This window comes from Amphiura filiformis, chromosome 6, assembly GCF_039555335.1.
Source record: "Amphiura filiformis chromosome 6, Afil_fr2py, whole genome shotgun sequence".
Taxonomy (NCBI): Eukaryota; Metazoa; Echinodermata; class Ophiuroidea; order Amphilepidida; family Amphiuridae; genus Amphiura; species Amphiura filiformis.
This window is the reverse complement of record NC_092633.1, coordinates 56,561,442-56,572,356: the sequence shown is the minus strand read 5'-3', so window position 1 is coordinate 56,572,356 and position 10,915 is coordinate 56,561,442. Positions and strand designations below refer to the sequence as shown.

At 36.7% G+C, this 10,915-nt stretch overlaps 2 protein-coding genes across 2 annotated transcripts in view; both read left to right on the top strand.

Moving 5' to 3' along the window:
- The window catches only part of LOC140155696 (replication factor C subunit 4-like), a 443,685-nt gene that overhangs the window by 383,284 nt on the left and 49,486 nt on the right, over positions 1–10,915 (top strand). The gene's annotated exons all lie outside the window — the stretch shown is intronic.
- On the top strand, positions 582–10,494 carry LOC140154637 (CUB and sushi domain-containing protein 3-like). Its single transcript, XM_072177205.1, has 11 exons — positions 582–655; positions 1,136–1,495; positions 2,960–3,073; positions 4,029–4,406; positions 5,234–5,572; positions 6,605–6,718; positions 6,976–7,341; positions 8,672–8,791; positions 9,292–9,657; positions 9,957–10,070; positions 10,340–10,494. Exons 2-11 carry the CDS (start codon positions 1,213–1,215, stop codon positions 10,492–10,494), a joined length of 2,349 nt encoding a protein of 782 aa, XP_072033306.1. The 5' UTR covers positions 582–655; positions 1,136–1,212.

Sequence of the window (10,915 nt, the reverse complement as noted above, 5' to 3'; positions counted from 1 at the left end):
GTCATCCTCTCCTGTATATCTGTACAATTTTCCACAAAGAAAAGGCGAAGAATGAAATCTAAGGATGTAGCATGTGCACACATTATAATGTTGTGGATGGTGAATCAAGTTGGTCCCTACAGGAGGTTAGATTGTATGCAACAACTTTGAAAGTAGAGCATGTCTCTACTTTTTTGCATGTTGCTCGGGGTATTAATTTCATCTTTGCAAATCAAAAATGCACGGTACAATCTTGTTGCAAGGTGTACTGAGATGGTCTGCAACATGCAATTGCTTGGGAAATTGCCTTGTTATTGTATTACAGATTATACAAAATGTTTAGTGGAATCAACTCATTGAACAAAATATAATAATATATATATATTATTCCTAATCCATTTGACTGAGGTGCCCTATTTAACGTTAGCTTGGGAGATTTAATTATTTTATTGATTTTTCACCCGGGTAAGTCTGGTGGAAAATAAAGAAAATAATATAATTAAATATCCAAAGCTAACGCTAAATAGGGCGCCTCCGCCTAATGCAAATGGTTTCATCACAGCTAAGTGCGCCTTTGAAGATTTTGCTTGTCATCATGAACATGTTTGCATTGCGAAAAAAGAAGTATGTGATATACACCCTCATTGTGTGGACGCTAGTGATGAATCCGAATGTGGTATGTACAATATTGACACTTCAGGGATATAAAATGTACCTAGTCTAGTTTTCATCGTACATTACCCATTTATTGTTCAGCTATGTACATCTTTGAAGATGCACCCACTATAAACAAAGTACTAATATCAGATTAGACTGTAGACTGTACTCTTTTGGAAGAAAAGAAATCAGAATAAGAGCAGTTTCAATGCTAAATAATTATTATAAAAGATATTTGAAGAACAAAATTATATTTCTTCAAAATATTGAAAATTAAAACGACAAAAATCGAAAGAGAGAAGAAAAGAAAAAGAGGAAGAGAAAGTAGAGGGAAATATTTGAAGAACAAAATTATATTTTCTTCAAGTTACGTTAAACTCAATATTGTTAAGTCACAGTGCTTCAGCAGCTAAGCTGAGGGTAAGCAATGCATGGTCAATGAGATGCAATCATTTAGCATGTTGACAAAAATCGTCTGCAACTTTTTCATTATTTCCAGATCACTGTGGCGATTCTACAATTACATTATCAATCGCGTCCAATTCCTCCTTATTGGGATCCTTCAATTACCCTATCATGTATCCCAACAATGTTCACTGCACATGGATTGCAAATGGTATCAATGCAGCAAGCATCAGAGTAACCTTCAATGACTTCTTCACCGAGTACGAGTATGATTACCTCTCCATCGGACAAGGAAATACGGTTACAGACGACAGTAAAATGTTGTATTTATCTGGAAAATTCCCGCCAAATTCTGTGACTTCTGAAGGTAGTGAAATGTGGATTGAGTTTGCTTCTAATGATTTTGCTGGTAGAAGAGGATTTCAACTTTTACTACAGTGGATGGAAACAGTTTGTAAGATCATTATATTTAATAGGTTTTTTCTATGATTTGTAATACAAGTGTGCATTTTTCCACTTGTCATTTTACTGCTATTTAAATGTTATCCAAAAGACAAGACAAACACAGATGATAGATTAATAAAATGTTCATAATCAGGATCAAGAAAACGAAGTGTTCCATTTATCGAGGCGAAGTCGAGATGGAGGGATATTTCCATCTTTCACAACTCTTTACGAAGGATTTTCCACTGGACGAATCAAAAATAACTTGGTTTGATTCAGATAATGCAGACAAAGAAACAAATGACATTTTCGTAAAGGTTTTGTTATCTTGTAATTCTATTCATGGTACTGCCACTGATCATGCTGATGTGTTTCTAGTGACAGACCGTGACTCAAACTGTTGTAAATCAAAGCTTATTGATCGGAATGTGTGGGGTGGGGTGGGGGTGGGGGTGTGTGTGGCGGAGGTGTGGGGGACAAGCTTTGCCTGCATTTATTTTCTTATACTATAATACATGCCAGGAATTACACATTTTCTATACATTTAAAAACAATAATGCCTGGGTTTGTTTGTTGTTCAATGCACTAGCATAATGTTTTGGAGGTTAAGGTTTAATCCGCTAATAAAACTCCCGGCTATTGTTTGGAGTGTGTCTCTTACAAATCTTTGACAAATCCTCATCTAAAAGGATGAGTGTTGACATGATTTGTGGAAGTATTATCCAAATGTTTTGTAATTATGAATAGGAGACACAAACGGGTTGGTCAGTTCAATCGAAATCCAACACTTGATTCAAACCTATGCGTAAGTCAGTGGCGTACCGTGGCCGCCCCAACCCCGGGGGGCTGAAGAAGAAACAATTTTTGCCGCCCCTTCCTTAACAGCCCGAAAAGGTTGACCCAAAAAATGGATTTTAGGCGCTAGCGCACTAAAAGCAACTTTTTTCCAAATTTTTTATGCTTTTTCAATTTTTTTCGCCCTTTTTTCTATGCTAATTCGTTTTGCCGCCCCTTCGTTTTTGCCGCCCCTGTTTTGGGCGCCCTTCTTCTTCCGCCGCCCCTTCGTTTTTGCCGCCCCCTACTTTGACCCCGGGGGGGCTGGCGCCCCCAAAGCCCCCCCCAAATACGCGCATGTAAGTAGACATTTGACAGTACCATAGTAACATTATCTTCATGTTGAACATGTTGAATGGAACATTAACAGGCATCTAATAGTCTTACCATAGTGTTCATACTATTAATTAAAATACATTGAACTTTTTACAGGTCGAGTGCGCAAAGTTCCGGTCGATCCTTCATGTAGCCTAATATTCTAGTTATAACTCTGACCCTAATTTCGTGTATATATATGAAGGAATAACCAAAGTTGCTCATATGTAACATTTTATCCTGCATAATTGTCCTTACCTTATTTCTTTACAATGGCTAAACTGTTGCTGATATGTTGCATTATCTATACTATGTTCTATTATAGTACCATGCTCCTCAGACGAGTTTCAATGTTACTCTGGGTTTGTGTGTGTCGATAAATTACAAGTATGTGACGATTATCATCAATGTATTGATGGATCTGATGATTTCAAATCAGGTAGATTATAATATTACTGTTAATGATTCCTTCTTGTACTAGTATATCAGTCTACACTCTCTGGAAGAATTTTTTGTTGATATATCTTGTTACGGTTTCATGTTGCTATGCAGCACTTAGGACTTCATTAGACTGGCAATCTTGCTTCTACTTTCCTGAAATTGCTGCGTTTGGCGGCGCTAGAAGCTGTGCGCAAATATTCAGTCAATGGCGAAATATCACGTTTGTTTGACACATGTCTAAAAGAACATCAAAGAGAAGCGGAGAAAGCAACACATAAAATTCATACCGGTCACAAAACAACCATGGCATAGGCTGGGAGGACGCTAATATCAGATCAAGGGAGACCACCAGGAACAAAAGGCAGATTAGAGAGGCAATTGGGATCAGACGACTAGAGCAAAACACCATGAATAGAGATGAAGGGAACTATATTTCTTACCGAATATTTTCGGTCGCTTCTAGCGCCGCCAACGGCGGCAGCTTCAGGAAAGAAGAAGAAGAAGCAATGTTGCCAGTCTGATGAAGTGCTGCGTAGCAGCATGAAACTGTAAGGTATAGATATTATAGTATGAATTCCCATCAAACAGTTGTAATTGACAATCCAGATAAACCTAATACAACATCTGGTAGACTAATGGGTTTTGAACTACCCTCTATGTGGAACATTTAAATGTTCTGTAAGGAACCCGAGAAACATTCTCTGTCGATATCAGAAAGAATCTTTCTGGTTTCGATATAGCATAACTTTAGCCGAGAGAATTACATGTCTAATTTTAATGCCTGCGCGTTCTTTAAGTATGAACGGTCACGATCTCTTGTGAAAGTTGATTTCAAGCATACAAAATTCCTAATCCGCGTGTGATTTATGATACGTGAAATATATCAAATATTTAGAAGAGCATGATCAGCATTAAACAATAGCAATAATTTAATGAGTTTAATTATCTCACAGTTTGTTGCGGCGCAAGTGATATACACCTTGACGATGACACAACAGTAATGGAACTACAATCCTACAATTTTCCAAATCCTTACCCGAACAACATTGATTGTATATGGATGGTCACGGCTCTCAATGAAGGCTTTGTTATGGTACAGTTCTTAGACTTCGATACTGAGATACGCTTTGATTACTTCAGTTTGGGGTTTGGATACAGTCCCGGGGGACACAATGACATCACAGAGGATTCACGACTGCTGTATCTCAGCGGGCCATGGTCCCCGATTTCAGTGACATCAGATGGTCCAAGTTTATGGATACGATTTCAATCTGACGTCTCAAAGAGTGGTAGAGGAATCAATCTCACCTTGCGGAAACTACAAAGTCAAGGTACACGCTAAAATATTCAATTAAATCAATTAAATCTCTCACGTCACGTGTCATTATGTCTTAATTTGGATAAGACAGTAACACATTACGTGCCATTATGTCTTCATCTCGACAATATATAGGCTATTTTGTTGTTATTATAGTGCCCTGTGGAGCTGGCGAATTCCAGTGCAAAACAGTACATGTATGTATTAACCAAACAGAAAAATGTGATGGGATTGTTCATTGTCCTGATGAGACGGATGAATATCAGTGCGGTAATTATCTGTGCTTACTTCGAGCTTGTTTGTTTGTTGGTGGTGGTGGATGTTTGTTTGTATGTTTGAGTTTGTTGGGGTGCGTGTCTCTGTTGGTGGGTGGGTGAACGGCTAGAAGTATGGGTTTGATATGCCTGGGTGTGTAGAAGTGCATGGTTTTGATGGGAGTATCTTTAAATGTTTAATACTGAAGGTACGTGACACAGCTTTCCCACCACCATTGATGCAACCGATACTCAGCGTCAACCGGCCACCTTACACTTGTCTTGGAGTTCAAAAGAAATCTAATGATCTAAATCAGACGATTTACCTGACCCGACATGGATAAGGTATAATATCGGATCATTATGTGAATGTATTTGAATGTCTCTATCATGCTTATGTCTTTGGCAAGCATAGCAATTGGCATTACAATAATGATGCATTGGGGAACATTGCAGGATCAAATTGCACTACATGGTATAACCACATCGTAGATATTGTGAAGTGTTCTTGAGGAAAAATCACATTTCAGTAACATAGTAAAAGCATCATTGGTTTCAGAATACTAGTATTTTAATCACATTACAGATGTATGCCAATACTTGAACATCACCGCCAATGTTCTCACCAATATCACTACCAGCGAATGTTCCAAAACTGACTGCACTTGGTGTATCAATCCATTAGCTGAAGGAGTTACAATCCTATACATGAAGTACTTTAACTTAGATGTCACTAGTGACGATATGATGACCATTGGTCATGGATATAACTTCACCCAGGAGAATACATTGATGCATATAGATGCTAATGAAGGACCAAATTCTGTTGTCGTAGAAGATACCCGGATGTGGATTAAAGTAATTCGTCAAGATACAAGAAGTCGCACGCTTGTTAAATTCCAACTTGGTTGGTCTCAAGAATTGTGTAAGTGAATGAGCAAGTAAACATGGTAAAAAGCTCACCTCATTCGCTACTTGAATGGTTCCGCCATAATGCAGTATGTGCGGTAAGAGCCTCGAACTGGCAGCATACATGAATGGGAATTGAACCCGTCACATAACATTCTGTGTAGGGTTACGTAATTCTTCCTTTCATTTATGCTGCCAGTTTAATGAAGACGCAGTATTGTTGGTCGAAGCAGCCAAAATATCGTTAATGAGTTATGTACGTTTTACAGAAGTGTTGTTGTATCAGCCCTCTTTACAGCATAACTAAAGAACCACATGACCTACAAAAGTATATCTGTGATATTTGAATTCTTCTACACGCTCGCTATGAAATGATCAATGCAATTTTTGCCAAAGCTCACTACCATTCGCAAGATGCTGTGAACTACCAAATCGCAACAGGTTAAAATAGTTGCTAACCTGAAGTTAAGGGGGTACTACACCCCTCGATAAATTTGTGTCTATTGTTGCATTTTTCTCAAAAACTAATAACACAGTGGTAACAAAAGTTATGTATATTATAGGGGCAAGGAATCAAATTACTACACTGGAATTTCAGTGACCCAAGACAAGCAGTGTGCTATTTATGACCAGAAATAAGGTACCGCTAGGATGTACCTCGTTTCCTAGCATATATACTGAACCGCTTGTCTTGAGTCACTGAAATTTCAGTTTAGTAATTGGATTCCATTTGGGATTCCCCAATAATATACATAATTTTTGTTACCAGTGTGTAATTATTTTTTGAGAAAAATGCAAAAATAGTCACAAATTTACCACATGGGTGTAATACCCCCTTAAGGCTCTCCCCCGCGCAAAGTGCATAATGGCAGAACCATGCAAGTAGCGAATATTGTGTATTGTAGCGTAGACTATCCCAGGGTGTTTTTAAATTGCACTCACTTATTTGAATAAGTATTTGTAACAAGGTAAGCAGGTCATTTTTATGAGTGTATGCCTTTACAATAATTCCTGTGACTTGATACCTCATGTTGTCTCTTACTTTCAGTACCCTGTTTACAAGATGAATTCCAATGCTACAATCAACATGTGTGTTTGCAACACAGCTTAGCATGTAATAAATATCCAAATTGTTTGGACGCTTCTGATGAGCTTGAATCAGGTAAAATGTTACCTAAAATGTTTTGCCCTCTTTATTGATCATTAATGACCATCTGTTGAGCTGTTTAGACTACAATTTTTAATATCACTGTTGTTGTTCTTTAACATGCTTGCTTAAGTTTGCATTTTTAATTTCAGATCACTTTCAAAGTTATATAATGAGTAAAGTCTTTGTAAGTTGATTGACCTATAATATAACCGCTGTAAAAATTCTCTTGATAGTGTTATGTTTTTTTCTGTTTTATTTCCATCGATCAGAATGTTGTGGGAGTGGAAATCACTTCTTGAACATGATAAATTCCACCTTGACACTTACGTCATACAACTATCCAAACCAGTATCCACGCAGTACAGAGTGCACTAAATTCATCACATCTCCGTTGAATGGAAGCGTCCACGTCACATTTGTAGCATTTGAAACTGAGCGCCAATTTGATACGTTAGAAATAGGGTATGGCACCAATCCAAATGATAGACGGGAATTGTTACCTCTTTCTGGAACTATAGTTCCAAATTCGGCAACCTTTGCGAGTCCAGCTATGTGGATGCGATTTACATCAGATGGAAATGAGGAGCGGTCGGGGTATCATTTAGAAATCCGATGGGTACATTCATCTGCCCCAGGTAAATGGCGAAAAAAAAAATCCTCGGTGACAATATTATCAACATTATCGTCATCATTACCACCATCTTCGTCGTCGTCAACAATACATACACATTTTGACAGTCTTGATTATCAATATTTCCATGTTTCCATGTATTCTCTGACTATTGACCTACTTTCTCACATGCCGCAGTGTTGAGAAAATATTTGTGCCGGTTATATCCCAAACACCCACAGAGGTGATAGTTTACGGCGAGTTTTGTAATTATTACTTGATTTTGATATGTAAGTAATACGATAAAGTCGTCATAGGCAGTAATGTGTTTGTATTAAAAGAAATAACAAAATAATTATTTAAGTAATAGAAATACTATTTGGAAATTGCAGCAAGATTTGCAGATGTTTTTATTTGAACAGTACCAGTTCACCAGTTTTGCTAGTTTTCCTAATCTTTGGGCTAAATTAATAGCATCGTGAAGGTCATATATTTTTATACTGCATTCTGCATGTACTTAAATACAGCTTGTATGTGCATTGTGTTCAGTGTGTACATGGGCTATTTACTTTTCAAATCTTGTGACAAATAGTGCTTGCTGATGCTTGTATAAGGTATTATAGACAAATTATTAGAATGCATGTGCACCAGTAGAAGTGGCCCAGGCTGAATAAAATAAATAAACATATGAATGAATATTTTATTCCCTGGATTATTTTTGTTGGGACAAAATAATGATATAGTTTGACGCTTTGAAATACAGTTATGTTAATCATAATAAAGTTACAAAGTATCAAAACAACATATTGAGGAAATTGATATGACCGATTTTTAAACTTTGATATGGAAAGATACCCCAGCCCTGTTGTCTCACCAGAGAAGATGAGCAGAAGTCTTTCTATCTGATGATAAAAAAACCTCTAGGTATGATTACGAAAATGTTTTAAATAACTATTATCTACAAAAGTTTTATAACAATGTTTTATATAAAATGTTAACATAAAACGTCTTCTGTTATGATGTGAAGGGTTAATATAAAAACAGGGAAAATCTGTTCCAACTGACCAGCAGAGAACAAAGGATAAGCAATAGATAAGATTAAAATCAAGGAAAATATGACACAACCTCCAATGGGGGAATAACAAACGTATAAACGTATAAAGTTAAAAACTCTTTTAACTTTGTTTATACGTTTTGTGTTATTCCCCCATTGGAAATCGATGTTGTGTCATATTTTCCTGTTTTTAATTGTGAACTTGACTTACTCATTCTTTCATTTCTCTTGACAATTTTTCATTTGCCCGCCCTATTCCTTTTAAAGGAATTTGTATTCTTTTATACTTTTTTCTTTTCAGTTGACTGTTCATTTGGTGAATTTTCGTGTAATACGACTCATATTCTCATATGTGTTGACAGTGGTCGTGTATGTGATGGTGTTCGTACTTGTCCTAACCTAGAAGATGAACAAAATTGCGGTATTGTTTGTTCTTAATGAATATTCTTTTAATGACTTATGGCTAGATCATTATTGTTATGTTCCATTACGTTACCGCCGCCTCAATAAATATTTTCATTGTCACTTTATAACTTGAGTTCCCCGTTCCCCATCTGCCAGGTGATCACATATTACAGATTAAAGAGGTTATCACATGATAGCCCGAGGCAGTATACCCAGATCTAGATAGATGAATGATTTACATAATATAACTTTGGATAGTCATGTGCAAGGATGTGGCATTTGCCTTGGCATTTGATTGTTACCGATTTGACTGAATAAATTGATGAAATATCACGTATTGTTTAAGGCACATGCAACCTAATCCAGCAAGCAATTATAACCATAGAGGTAGAACAGAAACAGTTTAATATGGTAAAGGCTGTTCTCTGCTCTACTGAAACTGAAACAAGGTCTACGATGCAATTTATTAATTTGATATAATCCATATGTATACACTTACTTGTGTATTTTTAACAGGTGTTTGTGGAATTCGAACAATTTACGTGACACCTGACAAGCCACCGCATGCATTTTTATCACCAAATTATCCTCAACCCTATCCGAGTAATCTTCGCTGCTTGTGGGTAATCATTGCCCAAGATATCCCGAGGATAATGGTTCGAATTCAAACATTTTCACTGGAAAGAGGTTATGATTTCTTAACGATTGGCGAAGGAGACTATTCATCACAGTCTGATTCCGTCATAGCACGGTTAACGGGTAAAATTAAACTACAAGTGTTGGTTTCCTCTCAAGATAAAATGTGGATGCAGATGGTGACTGACAGCTCCGGAGTGGATGCTGGGTTTCAATTGAGACTTGAAAATATTGAAAACACAACAGGTGAGGTATTGTAATTTCAATTCACAAAATGTATAGGTCAAAGACAAGGTCATTCTAATACATTAATTATACAGGAATTCTGCTTTTGAGAAACAAAACTCATGCCAAAATTTGATTTTTAAATAAGTTTTTAAAAAAATTGAATAAATGGCTGAGACGTTAACTTATGCTCTTCGCTTCACCAGAATGTCCAACATCCAATATCCAAGACATCGATATACCCATGTGATTATAATGTTTTCCTATTGTGTAATGATACTTCAAGCATACAATAACCATTATCAATATTTTCTTGGCAGGTATTTGTGATCAATCGCAATTTGCTTGTTATGGCGCTGATCGATGTGTCACAGACGAAGCTCAGTGTGATGGGTTTGATGATTGTTTAAACAATGCAGATGAAATCCACTGCGGTAATTATGAGTACTACGACAAAAATACAGAGCATAACAAACCTGATTAAAAATATCAACATGATCAATCTGATCATGTGTTTCATCAAACACCGTACAAAACTTGTAAACCTTTCTAAAATGCGTTATGGTGCTTCCATTTTCGCGAGCACTTATTCAAACGGGGTTTAAACTAATATGTTACGATCAGGAATGATTATGTTAGTTATCATGCTTGAAGACTCAAAGTATATCCAGATTTCAGAAACTTTGCCTTTCTCTTCAAACAGAAAGTATTCAATGTCCAGGGTTCTATCTCTGCGACAGATCACAGGACATTACAGTCGTAGCTAAGTGTGTTCCATATGATGTATTATGTGACGGATACAGAGACTGTCCTATTGGTGATGATGAAATCGAATGTGGTAAGACATCTAAGCCGTAACTTTAAGCTGTCTGTATCTTGATTTACGCATAATGACGAATAGCAATATTACTATATACCGTCTAGTAACCCGTGACGTAGCGGCTATTGTAAACAACGGGTATGCCCTTCAAACAAAATTGATACTAAACGTTAATCTCTACTATTATAGTCCTTATAATTCAAGGGATAGTTTATAATGATTTGGTGTTCGTCTTTGTGGGTATTAATTGTTTCTGTACAAACTTTACATCAAAACAAGTGTCGAAGTAAAGTTTACGGAGCAAAGTGCCCCTTTGTTATAAGGCCTGATCCCGATGATAACCTTTCTTGGAAAGGGTTGCTTTTACAAGAACGAACAGTCTAGTGATCCTGTACTTTCGTCGTACTTTTCGCTTCTAAAACGTAGTAATGAGCGATATCATTTTGAAATGTATTCTAA